This window comes from Chaetodon trifascialis, chromosome 10 (genome assembly GCF_039877785.1).
Source record: "Chaetodon trifascialis isolate fChaTrf1 chromosome 10, fChaTrf1.hap1, whole genome shotgun sequence".
NCBI classification, from domain to species: domain Eukaryota; kingdom Metazoa; phylum Chordata; class Actinopteri; order Chaetodontiformes; family Chaetodontidae; genus Chaetodon; species Chaetodon trifascialis.
Window position 1 is genome coordinate 24,460,498 of NC_092065.1, and position 26,819 is coordinate 24,487,316.

A 26,819-nucleotide genomic window follows, 5' to 3' on the forward strand; every position below is an offset into this window, starting at 1 on the left:
CATGCGTTGACTATTTGAGCAACACAATAAAGTGCACCACACTTTTATGTCAACAACACGTTAGGGATAAGAAATGTACTCAAACGTGGCAGTGATACAGCAGTGGTAAAAGAGATGTCCTTGGACGACAGCAGAGCTGAGCGAGAGCACTGTAAATTCTTTTCTTCCCTCCTCTTCCCCTGCGTCGGCCCGCTCTCACAAGACGGAGGTAATCTCATCTTGGATCTGAGAGATCAGCATCTGGGACAGCACGATGCCTGCAATCTAGAGGACAGCAGCAGCCACTTTAGAGTGCAGAACAGACTTTCTGTGACTGTACAGCCTGTGCTGAACATCTCAAGGTCCCCGTGAAGGATGTTGTAATGCTCATTTGGCACAGGGAGCACACATTTTCAACATTACACAGGACTGTTGTGGATTGTGTCAGTGGAAATAAGTGTATTCTTACGTTTAGGGGATATTAACACTTAGAGCTGATCACAAAGTGCTTCCCTTGGCGGGAACACACACATTCAGTCGCTAACACAGCTTTTAAGAGAGCTTTTCAATAATTAACAGTTTGATTTAAATGTGGCTCGTTAGGCAGACAAATCCAGTTATCGTGTTTAGCGTTTCGGATGTGCAACACCAAAAAGAGAACTTCATCATCAGATTTACTGCACATCAAAGCAACTGGAATACTAATGTAATTGTTTTGAGAGAGACTCATGGGTAATTCACATACTGCTCTCTGAGCAGAATCATTGGGGACCCAATCAGTCATATATGAGCTGGAGAGAGAGATCAGGCTAAAGATGCGGCGCCAGAGCTGCGTGCTGTGTGAGAACATCATCTGACAGCACCTGAATCATTTTGATAAGTAAGTGAACTAATTATTTAGAGACAGCTTTTGATAAGTGCTAATTTGATTTCATGGCCAATCTAGCACAGTGACTTGAGTTATTAACAGCTGTGGGATCTGACTTGTGTTGTGCAGCAGGGCTCAGTAAGTAGGAGTGCATCGTTAATATCCGCCTTTCTTGGCCACGTAATCTTATATGATCACACACAGGCCTCTATCTCAGTTGCACATTAACCTGCACTTCCAGACTAGGACAGTGTAATAAAAGGGTAATGTGCAGTTAAAATTTCATTGTCCCATTGTGCCTACTTACAGCTGTCTAGGTGTAACCCCCCATTTTAAATCAGCTCTACCCTGCTGGTCTCCCATTAACCTTACACCATTGCTTTCTTTAAGAATAAGATGTTTTTACCTTTTGTACACGGACATGGTTGTTCTGCTTCTTCTAAACCAGGGCACTTCTTGGAAGCTCTCTGATGTTGTTATGTGCGAGTCTGCATTTGAGGGAGTGGGACCCATCGATATGTGGATTGCTACACGCTCGATCTGGCGAGCCCCCAGTTGATGCCTGTATTGACTTTTGTGTATATGAGCTTATTTAAGGGAAGACTAGAGGCATTTCAGCCAAGAGTTGGCTGAGGTTACCAATGTCAAAAAACTGCTGCCAATTAGTGCACAGCCTGCGTTAAGTAAGAGCATGTGTGGGGTTACCTGAGGCAAGGCCAGACCCAGGGCAAGAGCCCCCACCAGCAACAGATGAGACTCGATCCACATCACTGCTCTGTCTGCACAGCCTACTGGGTAGATTGACTTGTTTGCCTCCAGGTAGTTCTGAGTTTGAACCCCGAAGCCACACATGGTGTTGATCACGGCCTGTGCAGCAGACAGACAGAGGCGAAGACAGAGAGAACATGAGAGTTTGAGGAATTACCTTTCTCTTTTTGTCTTGAAACAGATGCCTTCCCAGGCTGCTGTTTCACATCCCGTGTGCTATTTTACATTAACAAATATATTAACTATTTTGACAGTTGAGGGATAGTGTTGCTGACTGCAGAGACTTGGAATAAAAAGAGGGGAAAGAAACAACACATCCACTTGATGTGACAAGGAAGCGCTGTTCAGTCCCTGAAGTAGGCAAGCAGTTACAGGCCATGGACAGCAGGTTGCAGCACTGCACCAGCTCTTCTAGGATTTAATTAATTGATTTTTTTCACCCATGCAGAAAAAGGTTACTGTGATCTGTTTTCTCTGTAGCATGATGTATAATCAATATTGGTGTGATGGATCTACATGCACTCTGTTGTTTTCTGTCGTCACACAAACCAATTGTCATTGGCAGCCTGTGAGCTGTGCTGCCGTCTGTCTGCAGGTTAGACAAGCATCTTTATGCGAGTGCAAATGTGTGTATTCATCCATGTATGAGTACAGCATTTGCATGTATACTGATTGTGTGCTGGCATGCATGCTTATCTGCACACATTGAATTTGTAATGCATGTGCAGGCAGAATGCATTGATCTGTATAAACAAAATATGAACTCCTTCATGAAAAAGGGCTTAAATTTAATTACCACTGCCATCACTCTGCTACAAATGTTGGTCATGTTCAGTTATGACCGTTATATCCCAGTTGGTGAGCTTCAGCAGTCAGTCTTAGTTGATGCAGTTTGAGCGACTTCATTTTTCCCCTGATTATTTTGTCATTCTGAACTTTTTGTCAGATGCAAATGAGCTCATGGAGCTGGCTTGCGATAACTAAAATGCTGAAAGCCACACAACGATCATTCATGCACCCTGCAGATTCTTCACAAGGGAGAAACTGGTTGGTTATTATCTGACCAGTTCTTTGCATGACAACTTACATAGCTCAGAGGAAAGGAACGTAACACCAGCAGCAGTTTGTACCAGCTGATGCAGATATGTTGATGTTGCCTTCAGGCAAAGAAATAAATAGCTTCTGCAGTTTTGACACGTGTGCACTTCTGCAGTGTCAAAATGATGCAAATACTGTTTGTCACTGTCAAGAAAGTCACTCTAGTGTCCATAGACCACTGACATGCTGTCCCGCTGTATAGATTATTTTGAATTCTGAAGCTTGTGAGGTGTTTTATTCTATTTCTTGTAATTAATATCGTAAAAGTAACTGATAATTAGTAAATTGCCGTTTCATTTCACATTTATTAAACCTGACATGGATTTCACATCAGCCCTCTTAGGAGAGGTTATTTTGTTACTAGTGACTGATGAGTCGTTGGTAGTGGTTGCAAACAACCGTGTCAATCATTGTCAGCATTTTTCCAGCCAGCCGTGTGTAAAGATGATGTCCCCAGTCTCAGTCCTGCATCATAAGCTTTCATTGGCCAATTATCTCTCTAACTGGGGGATGCAGCTGTCAGTGGACACAACACCAGACCTCAGTTGAATTGCTAGTTTTAAAAAGTTGATGTTGTATATGTCATACTCTTGCCTGTGAGTGGCAAAAGTTGAACTTTTCCAGTCCAGAACGATCTGTTGGAGGCTTATTACACTGTGTCACTGTTGACTGATACATTGACAGGGTTTTGCACAGAGCATGAAGGAACTCAATCAGTTGCTTCACATGACTTTTTATAGCCAGCAAATGCTCATTTGTGACATGTAACCTAATACAATTTTGCACAGAGCACAACAGAACTCAATTACCTGATTCTCATGACTCTGAAAGCTCTTTTTTATCTCTATCAATTGCTGTTTTCTGATGTGCAGCTGTCATGCTGGCTGAAGCAGTGTGTTTTAGTTAAAGTTATTGTACAGGTCGCAGCTTTGAGTCCACACAGTTAATGCTGTGAGGGCACACAGGAAAGCACGCACCTCTCCAGGAACGGGAGTGCAGCAGGAGTAAGGCACGGCACAGCGCTCAGTGCTCGGGTTCTCATGTGTACAATTAAAGTACAGGTTCCAAGACCAGTCTGTGTAGTTGTTCCACCCACAACACTTGAACTGTGTGAAAGGGAGAAACAGAGGAGAGCACAGGGCAGGTGTATATTTAGAAACGTGCTCTGTGCTGTACATCCTGCCAGTCTGGGCTTCTCCTGTGGGAAAACCCAGGCTTGCAAGTGTGCCAACATGTGCAGATGGAATAGGAATATCACAAGAGGAGACCCACAGAGTACAGGAACTGTATGTAACATGTAGCCTCTCATGTAGAAAACCAAGGCCAAAATAACATGAGACATACAGCTCTGTGGTCTCTGGTTGTGGTCTCACGTCGTTCATATTCAATAAACCACTCGCTGTGGTCAGTTTGAAGGCTTGTATGAAGTGAATAGCTACGGAAACATGCGCAGCCACTCTAGCTATAAGTGGATTTGGCACCTCTTTCTGGATGTAATCCATCAGGTTCTGCAGATCCAGGTCATCTCTGTAGTGCACGATGGCTTTCTTTACAAACTTTCCCAAAGCATCCCGAGTCTAAGAAAGAGGACATGGGAGGGAAAATGAACAGAAGTAGAATCAGTATCAGCATCACCATGTTCTAGAAAATCTAATCTGTTAAGCTTTAGTGACTTTATTAAAAAAAACAACAAAAAAAACAAATTGTGGTGAACAGTGTCTACAGATGAAACCTCTCAGGTTTTGTGGCTCAGCTTGTTACTTGGGCTACATCTATTACAAAGCTGTATTACAAAGAGTTACAAAGTGCCAGACGCTGCGGAAATCCTCACTCAGCTAAAAACAGATCGTATCAGGGATCATTTGAAATCCACCATCAGGTGGCTCTTTTGGATTTCATCGACTTTTACAGCACCTTAAACAGAGATGATGACATCCTCCTGTTTGCATTGTGTGAGCATCCTGTGGGATGCAGCTCAGCACGACCGCAGCAGAGCAGGGCCTCTTGCTGCAGTGTGATTGCTGCAGGAGCGCAGCATTACGCCGATAATCAAACCACTCATGCCTCTGAGATCAGTACAGACGATGCATGCACAATGCAGAACGCACAGGCGGGCTTTACGCCATTTCAGCTGCAGTAGATAATTACTTGGACTTGCCCATTTGTTATTTTAATGTGGTAATTTTCATCAGCTCCACTTGAGCTGAATGAACAAAACTCAGATGAAATATAAATGAAATACATTGATTTGTGTGAATAATCTGTAATGAGGTTTTGAAACTCTGAGGTTGATTTAGATGTTGAAATTGTGTGCTATTTTATGTTGTTAGCTTTCACTTTCCATTGTATTATAATGCCCTGCAGGGTATTAATGAAGCCCTGCGTTGTAAATATTTAGTTTTTCTATTCGCACATATAAACAGAGAGTTATTTAATGCAAATCTCCATTCTTTGAATTTGAAGAATGGCCATGGTTGTACAGAAGTTCAGATGTAATGTATGCTAATGAGGGTACTGTATGCTAATAAGTATGCTATGCTAATAAGCAGCTGAACTTTAAAATTTCATTAAGCTTGAAATGAACTTCAGTAAGTGGTTTGCTGAAGGCTTTCTGAATTGTTTGCACTGCAACGCGTGTTAGAACAGGTTATGTTAAAAAATACTGAGCTCTATCAAAATAGCCCCAAATTTTTATCCCAAATTACTTTTACTATAAGTGGTGTTATGATTTTTACAGCCCCCCCCCACCCTCACCCTGCCTGTCCTTATGTTTGTCTCCACGTGGCGCAGTACGCTCGTGGGCCTCGGAGCCCACCGTCACACCTCCCCATGTCATTAGCGGCAAAGTCTCCTTCAAGGGATCTGTTGAAATGGAACATTTGGTTCCACTTTGAAGTGCCGAAGCATTTGAATCATTTAGCGAGGAAGGATGCTGCGAGGGTTGTTAAACTGCTCTGTTTAGCAGCAGGCAGTCCTAGCGCTGACAGAGAACACAGGGGATAAGAGAGGTATCATCAGGCACCAGGCGCCTCGCCACCAGACACTGATGTCGTTGAATGTTGCCACCGTTAGCTGGTGTGTTTTTATTCTCAGTGGAGCCTTAATGTGATGTTACTATAGGAGATAAGTGGATGCTGGAGGTGTGTGTGTGTGTGTGTGTGTGTGTGTGTGTGTGTGTGTGTGTGTGTGTGTGTGTGTGTGTGTGTGTGTGTGTGTGTTCTTCTCTTCCCTGTAGCCTCCAAAACACTCACAGGGGTCATCTACAGGGCTCAGGTGGATACACAGGAATGCAATAAATGTAGAAGCATGCAGTCAGAGTGGGTTTCCTGTCACACAAACACAGGCACTATTCATCCACACTTCAGTGATGCACTAACCTGGGGATGGGAACCCCCTACAAAGGGTTACAAAAACGATTTTAATTTTCTAAATGGATAGAAGAAAGAACTCTTCACACAAAATGAGCTAAATGTTTCTGATTTTCTCTCGACTTGTTTCTTCTTGGTTGTAATATTGTAACATTTGAGGCTTCTAAAATTCATTCCGCTGAAACAATTTGAGAATGTAATGTTGCTTTTTGATGGACCTGCTCAGCAGTCAGTGTCCCAGTTCCACACCACACACTGACTTTATACACCGCATACTGCTTATGCAGTTTTTACTCAACACATTTTGCTGCACATTAGTCTTATAATATAGCTGCAAATTAAACTTCACTGTGAGCAGCTCCTCATTTCCCTTGTGCATTGCGGGAAAATAGCGTACATCAGCATGAATAATCACTTATTTGAGTACACTTATATGTTTCCAGTATGAACACATATGGAACTCAGACTGAAAACAAACCTGAGACACACAGTTTCAGGGTTGACACAACACTCACTGCCTGATGTAGATGTGTTTTTTTTTTTCGATTGGAACTGTTCAACTCAGGCATTGACAAGATCTTCCCCTTGTGGGCTCAGTGGGCCCATCTGTGGGGTCAAATGCTGTGTCTTATTAAGTTTTATACGCTGCAGTTTACACATGCATGGAATGTTCACAAGCTGGGGAAGAATAATTAGTACGCTCAGGGGGGTTTATGGTCGCTGTTGAAGAGAACTGGTGATCAAATGTGACCTGATAGCAACTTTTTATCACAGATAATTAAGACAAGTACCTGATCGGAGTAGAAGAAGCCCAGAATTGCTATGGCCAGCTGGGTGAGGAAGACCAATGTCAGGCTGAAGGAGAACTAGAGTCAGAAAAGACGTGAATATTAAAAGCCAGAATCATAACTGACTGTCAGATTTGTTGTTACACATTAGATGTAAGACTTGGCTTTGGATGAAATCTAAATTGAGCTACCGTGTCCGAAGCAAAACACAGCGGCAGTATTAGTAATGTGTCTGTTATGTCTATTACTGTCTTGAGGAGGCGAATGTTCTCTCGGAGGGCTCCGATGCAACCACAGAAAGTGATGAAGAACATGACCACCCCCACCACAATTAGGATGACAGCTGGGTCGATGAGGAACGTGTCCCGCACCGTGTCTGGCAGAAAGACAGGAACACAACAGCCCCTGTTTAGATATCTGTCCTCGTCTGTTCCTGCCTTTACCTCTTTTCCTCCCGCTTTTCATTTCTGTCCTTCTACCCTCCTTTTTAACCATTATTCAGATTTATTCCCCTCCCTGCACTGCCAGCCTTCGTTCCCTAAAAATATCATTGATCTGCTGTGGATTATGCAGGATAAAGAGGCGTAATCAGTGGAATGATCCCAGGTTAATCCTTTTTGTTGTCCATCCACTGTGTATTACAAATTAAATGTGGGAATAATGACACGAGGTGAAATAAGGAAAAAGCTCACACTCATCGACCCACTGAATGTGACAAGCTCTTGCGTTGTGTGTGGAGAAGCTCAGCAAAGAGGCCACCACCTCACAGCTGGGGAGACTGCAGTGTTTGGAGGAACACCTTATCACAGTTATTTCATTCAGTGTGAACACAAAGCAGGTGCAGAATGGATATAATGGGTAGTGTGGAAAAAGTGTGTGATGTGTGTACCTGTAGCTTTCTGGACTTTAGCATACACCCCAATCGCAACAATCAACAGGGAGAAAACCTGGGGAAAAAAAGATGAAGTCGGAAAGGTTCAACCACTCAAACCCTTGAATCAAAAGCACATTGATCAGGTGATGGCAGCTCACATGTGAGTGTGCTTCACTTTTTAGTCGCTAACGGCTGCCAAATAGTGCTGCAATCACTTGTTATGATGATGGAAAACCAAACAGAGGCATGGTCGAGCGTTTGGCATGGTTAGCTTAGCTTAGCTTAGCATAAAGAAGCATGGGGAAACAGCTTGCTCGGCTCTGTCCAAATCTATCAGTACCTCTAAAGCACAATCATTTTTTCTTGTTTGTTTTACTCTGTTCAAAAACCAAAGTGTTAAAATCAGACAAGTTTTCAAAGCTAGCTGTTACCTGCTGCTACTTTATGCTAACCTGAGCTAACCGTCTGCAGGCTTTAGCTCATGTCAGCGTTCAGTTGACTTGACAAGAAAAGGGTAAGTGTTTGGAATCGATCAGAATACATGCACATTCTTCTTTGTCTTAATTAGCCATTGCCAAAACCTAGAAAATGCAGCACTTATGGGTGAGTAATTCCTCGTTATATGTCGCTTCCAGCGTGCTGGCTGTAATCTGAACAGACAGTCGTTTGCTCTGTTAACCTGGACAGGTGTGGTGAAATTAGCAATGATGAGCCCTCTCTCGGGTGCTGAGTATACAGAGCACCTGTAGCCGTGGCAACCACAGCAGTTTATGTGTTTATGATAAACAGACAGATGGATGTCAGTGGGAAAAAAATGCCCGAGCATATGGATCTCGGCTTTAATCATCTGAAGCTGGAGGCCGTTCGTGTGGAACACTGAAGTGCGGATCTCATTTTTCTGGCAAACTCAGTCCGCCAGTGATTTCAAAGACAATCCTTCAGAATTCAAAACTACACGAGGGTATTTCTGCATGGATCTCCCAGTCGAGTCAAGCTTGACCTTGGTTAAAAAGTCATGGTTGTTATCCACCCAAGCTTGACCGAGCGGTGTTTTGTGTTTTTACTGTTGCAGGTGGACTATGCCAAATAAAATGCCTGCAGCATCGTGAACACATCCAGAGACAGAGGGGAGAATCAGAGAGAACGTGAAAGAGTGAGAGATATGAGGAGTTTGGGGTGTTGATCTGTCTGAAACCTGCTCAGTTTCCAAAAAAGAGAACAAGAAAACATTAGAGTAGCAAAAAAGGGCTCCGACTGTGTAAAACATTGAACAGAAAAAGGAAGTCTGCAGCCCACACTGCATGCAGTGGATGATGCAAAGAGTATCTCGTTTAATGAGGTCTCAACAGTGACAACATTCAGGCACAGACGGCCGTGTGTGTGCTGTAAGTAATAGTGTTGCTTGAGGATGTGAGTTCACGCTAACAGAAGTTAGACAATAAAAGAGCGAAGAAGGTGGGAAATGTGTGGAATTAGAGCTTCCTGTTGATTGCATTGTCAGTACTAATTTTCTTCCTTTCCTCGATTGTTTTTCTCACCTTGAGTAACAATCTGCATGGCTTGGCTTTCATTTCCAGCCTCCAGATTCACAGTCTCCTGATCTCTAACTGTGTATGTGTCAACGTTTGTGTGTTTGTATACAGAATGCAGTTTGTTCAGCCTGTATTGGATTTGTTTTGCTTCTGTCTGAAAAGCCTGTAGTGGGTCTCTGGAGGTCAGGAGGAGCCATGCTCAATGGCATAATCTGCTATGAAAGAGGAGTAATTTTTATTTGTCAGCCTTCACGTCCAACCCTCCTGTTGTGTATCCCCCCCAGAGAAGTAAACTGGTACCTTGAAATGATATGTTTTTATCTCCCTCACATTTTTGAATCAATGCTCTGCCTTGACAAGACAATAGCTGATGAAACACAAAACATCAATGATGCACATTTTCTTTGGCACTGTAGTTTCTACAGATTTTTGAAAGCAGAGTTAAGGTTTGTTTTTTTTAAAGATATTCTCTATTTTGTAGGAATTTTTACACCTGCACTTCCATTTGTCAGATTGCCACTGTGTGTGCTTATGTGAATACGGGTGGCAGTGTGCATTTGCAACAGGAGACACACACACACACACACACACACACACACACACACACACACACACACACACACACACACACACACACACACACACACACACACACACACACACACACACACACAGTGAATGTGCTCCAGCTCTGTTTTCAGGCTTTTCAAAGGGATGAATCAGGCTTCTCCCAGCGGATTTTGTGCGGAGGTGAAAGCCAGCTGAACTGAGCCATGGGGACGCGGGCACAAAGGCCTGATGGATTAGGGCTGCAGTGTTCACTTCTGAGCCCGTGTCTGATAAACAAAGTCGACGCAGGCTGGGCTGCCGGGGCTGCAGTTATTGCTGATTGGCTGTAAACACAGTAAGAGTATGGTACAATGTTTGCCCCTCGCTGTGCTTGTGTAGGATTGGATGAACAGGGATATGATGGAGGTGTAGGGATTCCATAAAGTGTACTGATGTTATCCGTGTGCTTGCAATCGTGATGTGGAAGGGAAGTGAGGGACTCAGAGGGAATCTGTGTGAAAACAGCTGCTGATGGGGGACAAACAGCCTAATGGATAGTTTAATGGCTGCATCAAAGTGTCTGCTGTACCTTTCTCGTTCTCTAACAGTTATTTTCTGGCCTTGTAGTTACACTGACAGCATACTGGTGGTGCTTGGATAATGTGAGACTATGTCCTTGGTGTATACTGTACATCTGTGGTTCCCAACCTTTTTTGTCTGATGTACCTTCACAGCCCTCTCAGATTAACCTTCTGTGACACCACCCATCGTATTCCAAATCTGGTCATTTGAATCTTTTTTAAACTGGAGGTTATTTAACACTGCTCATTGTATAAAAGTGGATATTGTTATGGATAAGCCTTTTATCCATTACCTGTAGCTATTTCAGCTGTTTTTCAATTCCTATTTGTCCAATGCATTTAAGCAAGCTTAAGCTTTTCTTTACCTGTCTCATGCTCAGGTACCCCTTGGCACCTGCACCTGCAGAAGTCATGCTGGGGTACTTGTACCCTCTTGGGTAGAGGTACCCCTGGGTGGGAATCACTGATGCAATATGATCTCCAAATTTGTGTAGTCATGTTGTCAAACAATGCAGCCATTGAACAGCGGCTTTCAACTAAAAGTACTTGACAGAAAATATATAGAAACATTCAGATGCAGCCTACCAGCTGGCTTGCGCAGTTGACAGGTGTTTTTTTTAGTTCGGTGTGAGTCAGTGCTTTACTGATTTGATGAGAATGCACCACTCAACATTTGCTACAGTGATGTATGAGCAATCTCAAGGTCCATATATAACTGTAGTAAACTTAAAATAGGTAGCAGCAGGGAAGATGGGTGCTCCTGCTGTTTGCAGCTCTGAATACTATCTGAATTATATTTCTGCATTAATTATTCATGTGCTTTTTTCTTATGCCTTTTTACTGTGGCTTCTTCTTCTAGCTGATCTGATTTTTTCTGAAAGCTACAACTCCCTGATAGCTGGTGATTTGTATGCTCAGAGATATGAAGAATATATGGTGTACTGGGACACCGTAACAGCTGTGTAATGGTGTCTCCACACAAAGGAAAAATCTGTCAACCGTGCAACTTAACTCACCCAAAATAAGAAGCTGAAGAAGAAGAGAAAATATCGGATCCACGGGTTGACAAAGGAGAACGTCTCAGCTCGGTTCAAGTTCAGTTTCCTATCCATTGTTTGCCGGTGGTTTTATAGTTACACGGTAGAGCTGCGGTGACTTTTACTTCAAAACAGCCCTGAGCTCCAGCCCCACCCTGCAAATACTCAGCCGCCATATGAATGTGAGAGGAGGGGGTCGTTTGCAGCCTGCAGGGGTGTCAGGCTGGCTAAAAAGAGGGCACGGGGCTGTGACGCTGCACCTCCATGCTGGCAGGGCCCAGAACTGTCTGCGAAGGCACGCGGGTCAGATTGCACAAAAAATATCTCTGGCTGACTGCAGCTGAATGGCCGACAAGCTTTGGAGTATTGTCAGCATGCTGCTAGATTATAGACCTTCTTTCACCTCCATGCACTCTCTGTCTTTCTCTGTGACCTCAGAGCTACTAGATCCTGTATCATAGGCCTGCATCCATGTTGCCCTCTTTCTTCAGTTTAAGTGTTTATTGCTTCCGAAAGGCTTGTGTTCTAGTCTAGAAATTACAAGTTCAGAAGCAGATGCACTCTGCTTAAATTGAGCAGAATGACAGCTGACAAAGGCTGGACAATGACATCTTTGAAAGGAAGGACGTCTAATTTAGTCAAATGACATTAGGGCAGTTTGTTCTGATGTTTCTGCTGTGCTGTGTCCATTTGTGCTTCGAGTAAATAGCACTCAAATCAGGCAAGACGCAGAAATATCAGGCCTCCTATTCCATAATGAGATCAAGATGAAAAACCCAATTGATGATTGGCAAAATCTGTCTGAGGATAGAGAGCAAAACAACACATGACTTTTAATTTTATGTGACTGTATAAAATATTATCCACTGGCTTTCTTCTGACTCTCGGGCAAAGTTCAGAAATGTAGTCTGAACTGTCCTTGGCAATAAGAATACTCTATGTGAATGCTTAATCACAAGGTTGGTTTATTTTATCATTACATCAAGTGTCTCCTGTGGAGTTACAGAAGGACATGAGGCCCCTCAGGTACCTTGGTGCCTTGCAAGAGGTACATGAAGATTTAATGAGATCAATCTCTCTTTTTTAGAGGAGATACAACTCAGTTTATAGCCCCCCAGACCCTTCATTGGCGTATGCCCTTGCACTTCAAGCAACATCTTCTTTTGCATTCTCTAAAGCATTAGTTGAACTTGCGTTTTGGTTTTCTTGCCAAGATGAGAGGATTGATACCACTGTTTTGACTTTACAGTAAATATGAAGCTACTGTTAGCAGCTGGTAAGCGTAGCTTAGCATGTAGAGAGCAGAAACAGGAGAGGCACAAAGCATAAAGCATAAAAGCATAAAGTTATGGTGGTGAGATAAATTGATTAGCTTTAGTGGTCCTGGTAGGTGGATTTTTATTACCTTTGGACAGAGCCAGATTAACAGTTCCCTTCATTTCCACTTTCAATACTAAAATAAGATAACCTGAGCGACTGCTAGCTGTAGCTTCATATTTGTCATGCGGACATGAAAGTAGTGTCTCAGCATCAAATTCCAGGCAAGAGAGCAAATAAGTGCATTTTCGAAACCATTTCTTTAAACAACCCTCAGCTTTTTCCCTTAAATCCAACATAATCTGAATAGATTTTCCTTTGATTCATTTATATAAACATTGTAAAACTTAAGTCTAGTGTTCGTCAGACATGACATTCAAACAGGTCTGTTAAAAATACTTCCCATTTGTCATTCACACTAATTTTTTCCTCCACCCACTCGCCCCTCCAGCTCCCCAAGGCTTAACACACATCAGTGAGAATAATAAATAGCAAAAATGATGTGTTAACAAACGAATTTTGATAGAGTTCAATGTTGAAATCCTGCTCCCATGCCAGTTTTGTTTTGTTTTATTCCGTGAGGGTGGACTATGATATTGGATGATATAACTTTTGTGCATTATAACAAGGCTTTAAAGTTGTGGCCATAGAGATCTTTACATGAATAAATGGGAGAAATACTATAATCTACAGTTGTTGCCTAATGTTTCATGGGGAGAAGTGTACTCTTTGAAACATTCACTTTATAGTCTGCCTCAAGAACAAACAGAGATTCTACAGGATTTGATACATATAACAAAAGGTCATCTGCATATAACAGCACCATGTGTGTTTTGCCATTCCTTGTCCTTCCAGTGAACTTCTCTTCTTCTCTTAAGGCTATGGCTAAAGGTTTTTTAGCCATGTTGTAGAGGAACAGGGGAAGGCAGCGGCCCTGTCTTGTTTCACTACCATGTAGTGAGAACAAACTCTTCAGTAACAGACTGTGCACACTGAGGCCACTGGCAATGAATAAATTATACAAAGCCAAGAGTTAAATGCTGAGCCGAAAGCAACTTTTTCAAGGACGGTGAATAGATATTTCTACTGCATCCCATCAGATGCCTTCTCTGCACCTAGGGAAACAATGACCTCGGGTTGTTGGGTAGAGTGGAAAGAATAAATGTTATGAAATGATTGCCTACCTGGTTGAGCCTGTTTGCTCAGGCTCAATTATATCGGGAATCACTGTTTGAGGGTGCCGATGTAGAACATTTGTGAGAATTTTATAGTTACAGCAGAGACGTATTGGCTAGTAGGAGCCAGTTGTGGGGATTGCTTTTTGAGCAAAACCATTATGGCTGCTCGAGTCATAGCAGGGATAGCTAACTAAAGTTTTAATGAAGAACAAATACTGCAAATGCTATAATACCACAGTAAACCTGAGTCAGTCATGCTGTATTTGCATGTGAAGTGATGTCAAAACAGCATGAAAAGGGCCGAAAAGCCTCTGCAGGTAAAAAGATACAAGTTAAATGAGGCAAACAAGACAGAATGAGAACAGATTTCAGCAGAAACAAGTTTGCATTTCATCTCCACTGCAGATTAACAAGCTGAATAATGGCGTGTGTGAATAAACTAAACAGTCTCAACAAAAAGAAATACTTCCCAATTCAGGTTAATGAAATGAGTTCTACTGAGGATGAGGGCGAAAACATGCAAAATGCTGTAATAACAATTAGGAAAAAAGTATCCGCAGTTGATTCTGTTCATTTTATTTCAGTACATGTTACTCATACAAAATAAGCTGTACAAAGGCTAAAATAGGTCATATTTTTGCATAGAAGGAACAGTGATGTAAAACAAAAAGCCAGGATGGAATGGCACAATAAACTCCACTCACTATCACACATGGGCCTGACAACAATTTGGTTAAAAAGGGATAAGCTCCATACAAAAATACTCTGCTGCTCACTCCATGCTGTACAAACTCGAGACAAATTGGTGATGGTTCCCACTTTCATCATCTCCCTTTTGTTCTTAAGAAAAACCCCTCTGCTCCACTGGCTGACTACCATTGGCTCATCTCTGTCTTTAGGACAACACTCCCTCAGGTTTTGTTAGTTTTTTAAAAAGAGGCCATTTTAAGGCAGCAATGCCACTCTCTTTCATTCAATACACCATGGGATTTGCTGTGACACTGCTTCACTTTGCTCTTCATGCCAAGTCCTGTCTTCCACCCTCCCCCCCCCAAAAAATCAGCATCACACACTCTTTAAATGTTGCATCCATAATTGACAGTGACATAAAAAGGGAATACATCAGGAGCATCGAGTCATTAAACATGAAAGGCAATGATCGTACGGTATCGTGGGATTTTGTGACACTCTTTCCTTTATTTAAAAAATAGCTGATTTAGAGAATAAAGAGAAGGTAGTGCACCACCTAGTATGGATATTCAGAGTGCTTTCACATGTAGCAGAAACTCCACAGGACAAGGCTGGCAGGTATCAGATAGTGCCACCCAGCAGAACACAACATCAAACACGCCATTTCTAGAGCAAACATTTCCACTGCTCAGATATTCAACTTTAGCACGGGGGAAGGATTAGGAGGAGATTAGAGAACTAGTATGTCAAAGGTGGCAAATAAAAAACAAAAACAACAACAACAAAAAAATAAACAAACAAACCAAAAAAAAAAAAAAATTCTGTCTCAAAGTTCATCACAGCAGAAAAATCGAATTACTGCATGTGCGTCTTTCCTTTACCATCTCTGTGGCTTACTGGGAGTGCTTTTGTGGAAAAGAGGTTATATTTATTGTAATTCAATAAAAAAAATGGAAAAAAAAGGAGAATATGTCTTCTACAAGATGAAAATGTTGTCAAATAAAATAAGAAAGCCATTCGGACAAAAACACAAATTTACATCAAATTTACACTGCTCCTGTAGCAAAGATGAGAAAATGGGTAACAGGGATGGAAGATAATATCTGAAGCTGAGCACAGAGCATGGGGTTGTTAGGCAAGTCAGAATTAGAAAATGGCAGTTAAACTGTCGATGTAAATGTGATTACAAGTGGCAGAGGTAAAGTATAACAGTAAGTTACACCAGTTGTAAAAATGAGCATATTTACATCTGGGGCCGACGGACAGGGCTGATATACTGCGGTGGCATGAGCTGCGTGTTGTGCAGTGTCATCTAATAGATCATGCTCTACAAATACATAATGGGCCTTACACTGGCAGTTTGAAAAGACATACTGCAGATTATACCAGCACGTCTTAATTTTAATCAAACTAGGTCCTAATACAGAGAAGCATGACGACAAGCGTGCAGTATGTCTTTGTGGGCTTCAGCCGATGCTATGTGACAAATTTTCTCCCTATCAATTCTGACTTAATTGCTTTAACTGCCTGTGGCAATGTTAAGACAGAAAGGCATTTTTGCACCTTGTAGAGGAACATTGCAAAGACTAATCCTCGAAGAAACAAAACGCTTAACATCATGTTCTCACAATGAGCGACATTGAGCTCAGTCATGAATGGAAAAAAAAAAGCCAGTAAAAACAGCCTACAACAAGAAGAACAGTATATTGTATAAAAACAAACATTAAAACAGTGACAACCAATGTACAAAAATAACATCGTTAAACAGCGTTTGTTAAAATGGCATTCATCCCTGCTTTCTAAAAATACGAAGGAACATTTTCTCAGACGAAACCGGGAAAACTAGGTGACAGTGGCAGAGCTGAGAGGGAGTGCACATGGCGCAGAAAATGTCAGAATGTCGGCGTCGTCAGATCAGTCGGCGGCGAAGCCTTCGAGTCTGGAGGCCGGGTCTCTGAAATATGACGTCAGATTTGGAGACAGAGACCGGGTTTGTTTTATTTCCGCTCTTCTCCGTCCTCACATTTTCTGTGACATCTGCGTTTAAACACTTTCCCACCCCGCGCGAGATGAAGCAACACATCAAAATGTTTATCTTGAGTTTCTTCTGCACTTTTTGCCTGGAGTAAGGTTACAATGCAGTCTGAGATACAGAGCGCTTACAGGCATGTCTCCTATAACTCCTGCCAGGTAGAGAATATACCTCACAGCTGCTTTGAGGCGTCCAAAGAGCACAGCTGTATTTCTTCAGTGTCAGTGCTGCCAGCTACTGTATATATAGCGCCGGGTGTCTTCAGAGTGAGGCAGTAAATAAGGGATGTGGGGAGAGTTTGTGCAGGCAGCCAAGCAGAGGAGATGTGACCACTCGTGCCTACGCTGTACATCAGCAGCTGTCATGTTCCCCCCATGGACACAACAAGAAGAGTTCAAGCATATGGGGGGCAGGCAGTGAATCACAGCCAGCAGGGTCGCTGCACATAACAGCCCAAATCTGTTGCTTCCTGATGCACGAACCCCCCCCGTCTTAAAACCGCCTCTCTCAGATTAAGTCATTATGAAACCGATGATTAAAAAAAAAAAAAAAAAAAAAAAGAGTTAAGAATGACTTCAGGTGATGCTGTGAGGCATGCAGGCTGCCGACCGGAAGAATGTCTAATGAGTGAATCTCCGTGCTGGGTCATTTTTGTTTCCCATGCTGTGTCATTTGTTAGCCCGTGTAGCAGCAATGCACAGCGTCTGAGTTCCAAGGCTTCGTCCAAAGCCACAAACTCTCCTGTCAACCTTTACCTTGGATACAATGCAGCCACTTCTGGTCCCAGTGATTTCTCTACCCCCAACAACAAATGACCACCTGTCTTCTGTTGAGGGATTATTACAGTTCATGGTCTTATTTTTGTATTTGGCCATCATCCCCATCAGCAGCAGTACTGGAGGTTCTTTGCTGAGATCTGGGAATGTGGTAACATTTCGAAAAAACACACAGCCTCGTTCTAGACCTCTTGAACTGCTGCCCACATCTCAGACTTCTTCATCAATTGTCACAAAAGAAATATGCCTGGTTTTGTACTCACTGACGACTGCTTTTTGGTTGTTGGAGAAAAGAAACAAGCCAATCGAAGCAATGAGGGACGTCTTCCAGCGGCAGAACCAGAAAAATGTGTCTGAAATCCCTATTTGCTATATAGTGCGCTGTTCTTACTGTCCCACATTTTCAGTATCCAAATTATGAGTTTGAAACGTCCCACAACATTGCATCAGCATATATCTTTGACCATTGTGACAGACGGCAGAAGCTCTTCACAGATGCATTTGTGATGACTGCAAAGGACATCGACACCTACCACAACCATAAAGACAACAGCTAACGTCGTAATGAGCATTGAAATGAGGCAACTTAGCAAGTGATTAGCAGCGGAGGGAATATAACTGACAAAAAGTGAATAATGTGGAAGCTACTGTGATCCAACAGGCTTACAGTCTCTCTGATTGCTTGTCTCGTGCCCCTTTGTAGCCGCGTTCTCAGACCTCAGCTTTTCCTTTGGCGAGTTCAGTGTTATCACACCCATGACAGCCAGTCACAACCAGATGATGGCTGAAGCTGAAATGATCCTTAAACAATAAGTCCTTTACACCACCGCCTCTCACCGACTCACAGGCATTTTGAAGCCCAGAGCAGACACACTGGAGGGCATTTTCTTTAAGTCACCACAGCAGATGTAAAGTATTTTCAGTCTTAAGGAGGCAGCCTGGTGCTCCGGCCTCCTGCAGCGAATCAGCGAATAAACAACCATGTCCTACAGGGCATGTTGCCATACCTATCTGTCTCAGCTTTGATCTGCCTACTCTCCCACCGCCCCCTCCTCTGTGGCTGCAAGAAAAGAAAGCTTAGCTAAAATGGGTGAAGTTGCAAACCTGAGGTGCCACCTCGTGATGAACAGGAATGTCAGTAGAGGTATTGTATGTAGGTACGGAGCATAAAGCTCATTGCTTTCTGACATGGGAGGAAAAAAGCTGGGGTGAAAAAAAGAAAAATGGAGGCGGGGGAGCTGACAGCTAGAGAGAGAAAGAATGAGGAGGGCAGAACAAATGGATGAGATCTCAAGAAAACAGAAGTCTCTGGTCGGCTCCGATGGCAGCAGGGAGGCAACATGTGTGCTCTGATTTTGCCCCTCGTGCCCTCGCTTCTCTGCGTCTCTGTGTGCTGTTTTCGTCCTCTGCAGCTTGGACAATAGATGAAACCCACCCACAAAGCTGCACACACAGACACACACACAGACACACACACACACACACACACACACACACACACACACACACACACACAAAATTCAGTCTGTATTCTCAAAGGGGGGAACTTCATCTCCCAGATCTCTTCACTAGACAGTCCTGGTGGAGCCCTAATAAACAGCCATTTTACACCATTTGTATTGTCTCACAGGGAATGGAAACACTCCTGCTGTGTGGCAAAGTGTGTGTGTGTGTGTGTGTGTGTGTGTGTGTGTGCGCGTTCACAGGCAGATTTATGCATTACAATTTATTATTCAGAGGATGCTGCAGAATTTGGTAGAAAATAAATCCACTGATGATTCCTCGGTCTCACATGACGTTCCTCCATCACGCTCACTTTACCCAAATCTCATAGCTGAATGAAAAAAATATGAATCATGGATTACATTAATCAGCACCCTGACGTGTTTGTGCCCCTCTGCAGCGACGTCACATCAAATCCCCCCACCCACCCACATACACACAGGCACACACAGTGCACTGATCTGTTCAACACTTAGTTTCCACAGGAGCATCTGTGACACAATTACAAAAATCCAAGACAAAATGAAGACGCTTGACATTTCGACGACAAAGGTAAATCAGTAAAGTAGAAAACTAGCATGCCATGTTGGAACTTTTTACATTTACAAGTGAAAAGGGGCCTTGACTTGAAACAAACAAACAAACAAACAAAAAACTCCACAACTGGTGGAGGGTACGATCAGTCTCATGTGTTCTCTTTACCTCAGAGTGGGGGGTGTGGGCATTAGTAAAGTCTTCATTGTCTCAAAGTTCATTCTTCCTTCCAGCAAATTGTTAGTCCAAGCAGAAAAAAACAGTGAAATAAAATAAAAATGTACTCAAGAAGAGTGAAAACCGATGGGATTCTCCTCCTTGCCAAAAGTAGGTGTCCCTTCTCCTCCAGTTGTGTTACTCTTTGGCAAAATGAATGGTGAAAGGAGAGAGCAGAACAGAGTGGGGACACAGCTGGAATCTGTACAGAAGGCATGGGAAGGAGGGGTGGGGGGCTGGGGGCAAAGGATGCTCTAAAAAGGTTGTAGGGGCTGGGGTGGGGGAGCAGGGGCGCATCAGAGAGTCTTATCCCATCAGGCAGCAGGCCTCTCATCGGGTGCCTCCCCCCCAAAGCTAAGCATCGTACTTCTTCCCCGTTCTGTGGATGTGGTGGAACAGAGTCATGGAGAACGCCATGCCCAGGAGCTGCGGAGGAAACGACAACCAGATAGTGAGTTTGTGTCTACATGTATAGAGTATATGTCTGTTTATGTATGATATATGTGCGTGTGTTTTTGATGTTGATGCCTTGGGCTGCTTTGCGGTTTTTGGATGCACAATAAATCCTGTGCTGAAGCACGAGCACATTTTCATTCAGTCTCTCAGAGGGCCTTCAAACGCCAGCTCTGGAATCTTTGTGATGGAAAAAATGTACAGCATGCACAAGCATTAAGTCAATGAAGTAAATTGAGATGCCACTGAATCAAAGTAGCCAGCTATCTCTTTGAAGTTTCCATTACCCCTGATACTTCTACATCAAACACAGTCACAGGGCTGATCCTAAAACCTTTATCTGGCAAAGTTTGGATGGCAGGGAAACTGCAAAGTACTGTACGGTGCATAGTCTTCACTAAAAAGGCAACATGGACTTCCTACAAACAGCCTTCACCAGGGATTCCTACAGGATGTGATTAGCTTGGAAAAACTGCTGATTCTCTTCCTTTAGTTTCAAAACCTAATTCGTAGAGCTGCTGGAGAGAAAATGCTACCTTAAGCCGCTGTCAGTCAAAACGCAAAGTGCCATTTGAGGTAAACATCCAGCTAAGAGGGAGTTAGGACAGATGAAAAACCGCCTTAGTGTTTAAAAACCAGCTGCATTTACGTGTCTCAAACTGTGCCCACATACGTCTGAAGTTATACACACAGACTTTTGCCAAAGTCTGCCTTATATGCTGCTGCTCTAAATCATTCATAAGTCAGTTCTCTGCGCCTCTGGCCATTATGTAACATTGCAGAGTTGAGGGGCATCAAGTTTTCATGATTCTCATAGCTGTCATGTCCTCCACCTAGCCGTCGAGCTTGCTAACCTGACAGCTCCAGGCCTGTTTCTTGACTCTTCCACCTCTCACCTGAATCAGAGTGAGGAGAGCGTGCGTATGAAGGAATCATTAAAATCAATGTCAGCTGAGTTGGTGTTGTGGGGTTTCACTTGAAGCGAAGAATTTATCAGTTTCCGAACAGGGCAGATATTTGTCACTGTTCTGCATGTGCATTGTGTGTGTGTGTGTGTGTGTGTGTGTGTGTGTGTGTGTGTGTGTGTGTGTGTGTGTGTGTGTGTGTGTGTGTGTGTGTGTTTGGAGAAGAATGAACATACAGGGAAGAGATAGTGTCAGACAGAGGGAAGAAGCCGGTCGGTTAGTATAAATGCATGAGGGCATATAAGAGAGTGTGATCTTGTCATGAATACAGAGTGATCTGAAGCCGGCCGATACATAAGGCCGACTTTCCTCGGTGAGGCTGTGAACCTGCATTAAAGCTCAAGCACCATCTTCCCCTAAGGACATTAGAAATGTGCAGGATCTCAACAGGGAGATTTCATGGTGAGACCACCTTGCTCTGAGTGAACGTGGACTCATGGATTAGCGGACTGAAGACGGCAGGGGGAATGTTGAAAGCATGAAAAGTGAAAAGGAAGAAGAAGCAGAGTGCAGTCGATTCGCTGGAGCAGAGATGTTTAACATCCACCTGTTTCTCGTGCACATTTTCAATTTGAGCATTTAAAAAAAGCAGTGGCACATTGAGGAAAGGTGGCAAACATGTTTTTTATGCTTGGCTGAGGTGGAAAAGCTGATATCGATAAAAATAAAATGTGACAAAGTGCAATGGAGACAGACAGAGCGAATTGAATCATGACGTACACGAGGCATATGACTTCAGCGGCACTCAGGCAGACAAACTGTGTTGGACTGATAAGGAAGCTGTAAGGTTTCTCAAATTAGTGAGTGAAACATTGATTTCTATCGTGTTTTCTGCTTGGTTTTCATTCGTTCAAGGTTTGACGGCACCTTATTGTGCCTGATTCTTCTTCTTCTGCTTTTTCTTTTGCAGATTTTCTGGAAAGTCGGCTGAAATTTGGGTTGGTTGGATGGGTGAAGTTGAAGTGAGTGACATAGGCATGATAACTACAGGCTGCAGGGACAGCAGGTGGAAGGAACGCAGACAATAGAGCCGTCTCTTAATTTGTATGTGCTAGAGTGGGAGTTGAAGTCCAGTGGAGCTGTCTGGAGTGAACAAACGCAAATGCAAAGGCACTCCAGCAGTCACATTTGTGCAAATGCAAGGCGAAAATACACTTTTCTTTGTTCAGTCTGAAGACACTATCAGGACACAACCTCCTTGAAAGTGGAACAACTGCTGCAAAGACAGTGAGACACTCTGCAAAGAGGGATAGATGCAAGGCAGAGTTTAGGACAAAAAGAGAAGTGATGTCTTAGGAGAAATATCAATCACCTCTCCCTCCAGTGCCTTTAATCTGCAACTCCACACCTGCTCTTCTGAATTCAGTATCTGCACTCTCCTATCTTCTGATGGCTCTTTATACACGACTACAGCCTGCTCGGCATGAAGCCAGGTGGCTGTGATTCTCCCAGACAGGATCAGGGTGCAGAAGACAGTGCCTTCAATATTTCAAGAAGTGTGGGTGCCCAGAGCACCCAGTGAGCACAGGCCTCATAACTTTCTCAGCAGAAGATGGTGGCACAGAGGCCCGTGGATGTACATGGTTTTTTTAAACTTGTTGCGAGACAGGCGGACACAAACAAGTGCACTGAAGTACTAAGCAAAAAGAGGAAAAGGGAGGGAAAATGAATGGGAAGGAAGCAAAAAAATAAAAAAACAGGAAAAAGAAAGAACAATTTATCACTCAGACTCCTACCTGCACTACCAAGATCACCATGCCTATGGTTCCCAGCAGGGGCTTGTTGTCATCCAGCCATTCCTCCACTTTCTCGAAGCAACCCTAAAATGGAACAAAAGCATGTGAAGATGCAGCTAAAGCAGGGCTGGGGCCCTATATGGGGCCCTATGCGAGAGCAGCCCACGAGGCAATCCATGAATACAAAAAGCAATCCTTTTTTTTTTCAGCAATAAAAGAAAATAACATTTAATATAAGAGGGATTCATTTGATACCATGCCAAAGCATCATGGCCTGTTAACAAAACCTAAGAAGGTGTGGAAGGTTGCTTTTTCCAAGAAAAATTGACTTTTAAAAAAAAAATTTTTTAAGTTAGTTTGTGGGGACGCGCTCACAGTGATGAAAAAGGCTGGTGTTGAGCGTCGTTACAGTCACAAACATGCTAAACTGGATGAGCTGCGAGGACAAATGAAGTCTGGATGTCCAGCAAGCAGCTTTCACAGATCACAATCTGACAGAGACAGTGTTAAAGAGGCAGGTTCTGTGGTGAGCGGGCTCATAGCTGAGAAGATGAAACCTCATTCAGGAGAAGCTGTGAAGCAGAGCCTTGTTGCGGCTGTGGAGCTGATAGCAGCAGACAGAGGAAAGCTGTTTGCGTCTGTTTGTTCGGAATAATTTATAGAGATGGAGGAAAACCTGTCGTGGAAACGTGGAAAGCAACAACAGTACTGAGAGCAGCTCGTTCAAAACTGACTCCTGCTCCACTCGAGGCTGACGTGCTTAATAACCTTCTCAGGTGCTCCCCAATCACCAGTGAGTGTGTCCCATCCCTATGAGAAATTTCTGCGGGCACCACTGAGTATGGCCCTTGAAGGACGTTTTGACAGTTGAAATGGCCCATGATAGGAAAAGTTTCTCCACCCCTGCTCTAGAGAAATGTCCATTTCTAGCCTGGCAGGGGAATCATGTCACCATCCAATGCACGCTGTCCCAGAAAAAAAATGCATCTCTTCCATGAGGAATACCCTTGGATGAATGTACTACCAGGTGAGGTGTTAAAATAAATGAATTATCAATGAGCGATGACTTTTATATGCGGACTTATCGGCCATATGGACAGATGTTTGCACTAACTCAAATGTATTCCAACTTGGGTTCATTCAGAGTTCACTCACGGGCAGAGGGACGGGGTGAAGGACTTAATGGCGGTTTCAGATGCAAAGTGGTGTCCCTTGTCGAGTGTGGGTGCTGAGGCGGCATGTAGGACTTCTGTTACTCTACAGTGTGTGGTCATCTCCTCTAGGCAGGATTACACGCAAGTTTTTAGTGCTGTGCTTTCTCAGTGGACCAGCTCAATGTCCGCCTATTCTCATTTTGGCAATTATATTACAGCTTTTAATCCCCTACTTTGGACCTGCTAACAAACCACATGCCAGACCAATAGCAGATTAGACTTGTAATGGGGGGAGATTGGTGAACATTGTGCTGCAAGGTTTTTGAGAACAGGGCTGTTGTCTCATGCATAATGGAAATAAATCCAGCGCGATCAGAATTCAGCGTTAAGAGTGTGAAAACTGTAACGCAACTTTTAAATACACACACAGAAGAGAGTGAAATCAACTACTGAACAGATGGACTGAAGATACATAACATTTCTGATGTTTATGTCCCCTGTGAATCCTGTACATCAGCCATCCTGAATCTAAATAATTCTCTTTTAAAACCACATATATTCAAACACAACAAGCTGATATGAAATGACAAGACATGGATGATCCCACTAGTGTTGTATCCATGGACAGATTTTGGGCATAATCATGTCAAAAGAAGCAAGAGAAGAATAAAAAAAAGAACAACAGACAAGTCTTTGTAGTTGTTTTGCATCGTTTCATATCTCTTTGTGGTCCTTTTCCCATCACTTTCAGTGATTTGAATCTCTTTCTAATCATTTTATTTGTCTATGTAGCACTTTTGTTACTTTTGTGTCTCTTTGTGGTTTGTTACTTTTGTGTCTCTTTGTGGTTTGTTACTTTTGTGTCTCTGTGGTTTGTTACTTTTGTGTCTCTGTGGTTTGTTACTTTTGTGTCTCTTTGTGGTTGTTTCATGTCTTTTTGTGGTCATTTTTCATCCCTTTGTGTTTGTTCTGAGCCCCTTTGTAGCTCTTTAATAGACTTTCCAACAACAAATGTTAATCATCACATCAAACAGAAGCTTTGGCTCAGTAATCCTCCCGTGGTTATTTCATATGAAAAACAAACAAACATGTGAACTCACCCGGTTCCAGAACATGTTGGTGGAGTTACGGCCACAGTTCTGGTAGTGCTCCTGGCAGCAGCGGTCAGGAACGACCTTCTCCTTCAGGGCCTCATGCCAATCGGTGTATGCTATCACTCCGCAGCACTTCCACTGTGAATGCCACACACATCAGATACAAGAGTTATTCATGCTTGTCACCCCAGAGAGACCAAACTAATGTGAAAGTATTGTAATTAGTCCCTTTGCTATACAGGACTGCCATAATGGAATGAAGCGTACTTCAACAGCCACTTTTGACTTTTAATGTTGCATTAATGCCACAGCTACAAGCCAGGAAATACATTAGCTGGAATATTTCAGTTAAACTTTGCATTTATGTGCCACTTCTAGTGTTGTGAGTGAGTGTTCAAATTCATGTTTCTGATATTTGATGTAATGCGTGGAGCGAGATCTCCCTACCTCTGCCTGGATGATGTTCCAGGCATTTCGCAGGCCTATGTTGTTTTCTGAGTTGTAGAGAGCCAGCCCGTCCTTCAGATCCTGCTTGGCATTCTCACTCACCTGGAGATAAAGAGACAACAAGCCTTGGTTAGAGACCTTGGTTTGCAGGGGTTGGTTGAGCAAGACCTGTCAGTTGAGTTATAGCATTAGTTATGTGAGTTCTTGAGGCTGCATTCACATTATTGTGCTCTTGATGAAAATAGTGCAGACATTGCATTGAGGGTGGGTAACAATTAGAATGACAGGTTACAGGTAACGCTTTCTCTTGTCATCTAAAAATAACTCGGCTACAGTGACTTGTGCAGATCTTCTGCAGATGACACACATCACATCATGTGTCCCTTTGCTCCTCACACACGGCTTCAACATGCCCTTGAGCAGAGCTAGCAAATCATTTTCCTCTTGACTGAACTCCAACAATGTGCTCAGGGTTGTGCCATGTCTGATGGAGATTAATATCTCATTGGATGGGTTAATGAAATACAAAATCAGAGCTTTAGTTCTCCTGCAGTTTGCTTTGCCTGTGGGGATCTGCTAACTGCCAGGACAGATTGAGAGGCGCTTCAGATAAGGGGTAATTATTACTGGAAAAATGACACGCACTGCCAGGGCCATGCTGTACATCTTCACAGGCAATACAAGTTATATCACAACAGGAGGAAGGAAGGCACTCCCTTTAATAGTTAGACCTTAAGGCTTCAGACTGTGCCTGAAAAAAAAAAAAAAAAATCTGCATAGAATAAGAGAAGGGGCATCAGGTCTGTCTCTGCCTGACACAACAAGCTCAGGACTGTGTTCAGCTCGATGCTGTTTGGCTCAATAAATCCCTCACTTCAAGAAAATAATAGAAGGAAGAAAACTGGAGCAGCCAGGTAGATCATGTCAGCCCGCTTTATAAAAGAGATACAAATTTAATGTCACTTGACATTGAGCACTGAACTGTGTATGAGAGACAGACCAAAGCTCCCTTTGATCATACAGAAAACTAGATTAAGCTTTCAATTAAGCGGTTCAGCAGTTTATTGGTGGGAAGAAAAACCCCCTCAAACCCTTGTTTTCTGAGCTGCGAGGCATGAGAAAACTATTTGCTGAATTAAACATAGAGTGAAATGCATTTTTTCCTGATTAATTAAAGTTTCCCTGGCAATAAGAATGCTTTAGTAATTATTAATTATGCAAAACCCGTTTAAAACATTCTCAAAAAAACCCCTTTGAAATAAGATTAGTATCATTTCAAATC

General features: G+C 43.0%; 3 protein-coding genes across 6 annotated transcripts in view; 1 reads left to right on the forward strand and 2 right to left on the reverse strand.

The window, feature by feature from the left end:
- Positions 1-26,819, forward strand: part of ttc38 (tetratricopeptide repeat domain 38) — a 236,245-nt gene that overhangs the window by 11,692 nt on the left and 197,734 nt on the right. The gene's annotated exons all lie outside the window — the stretch shown is intronic.
- Positions 196-11,536, reverse strand: tspan33b (tetraspanin 33b). Its single transcript, XM_070971680.1, has 8 exons — positions 11,422-11,536; positions 7,759-7,816; positions 7,118-7,245; positions 6,873-6,947; positions 4,195-4,290; positions 3,691-3,819; positions 1,553-1,714; positions 196-264 (listed from the first exon to the last, which is right to left on the reverse strand). Exons 1-8 carry the CDS (start codon positions 11,515-11,517, stop codon positions 196-198), a joined length of 813 nt encoding a protein of 270 aa, XP_070827781.1. The 5' UTR covers positions 11,518-11,536.
- tspan9a (tetraspanin 9a) overlaps positions 18,762-26,819 on the reverse strand; it is a 109,687-nt gene continuing 101,629 nt past the window's right edge. For 2 of the 3 annotated variants that reach the window (XM_070971679.1, XM_070971677.1), the window contains 5 exons: positions 25,538-25,639; positions 25,097-25,228; positions 22,843-22,926; positions 18,921-20,114; positions 18,762-18,878 (listed from right to left, as the gene is read on the reverse strand). In XM_070971679.1, coding sequence (XP_070827780.1) covers positions 20,043-20,114; positions 22,843-22,926; positions 25,097-25,228; positions 25,538-25,639 — 390 coding nt within the window. In that variant the 3' untranslated portion in view covers positions 18,762-18,878; positions 18,921-20,042. The remainder of the gene's footprint in view (positions 18,879-18,920; positions 20,115-22,842; positions 22,927-25,096; positions 25,229-25,537; positions 25,640-26,819) is intronic. The other variant, XM_070971678.1, reaches the window with a different exon arrangement.

What these genes read in the sequence shown, in the direction of transcription:
- tspan33b (XM_070971680.1), bottom strand. Translation starts at nt 11,517, where the DNA reads ATGGATAGGAAACTGAACTTGAACCGAGCTGAGACGTTCTCCTTTGTC. An exon ending in TCTTCAGCTTCTTATTTTGG is followed by an intron (nt 7,817 to 11,421) that starts GTGAGTTAAGTT and finishes TTTTTTCCCCAG; the next exon opens with GTTTTCTCCCTGTTGATTGT. An exon ending in GCTTCTTCTACTCCGATCAG is followed by an intron (nt 4,291 to 6,872) that starts GTACTTGTCTTA and finishes CCTCTTTCTTAG; the next exon opens with ACTCGGGATGCTTTGGGAAA.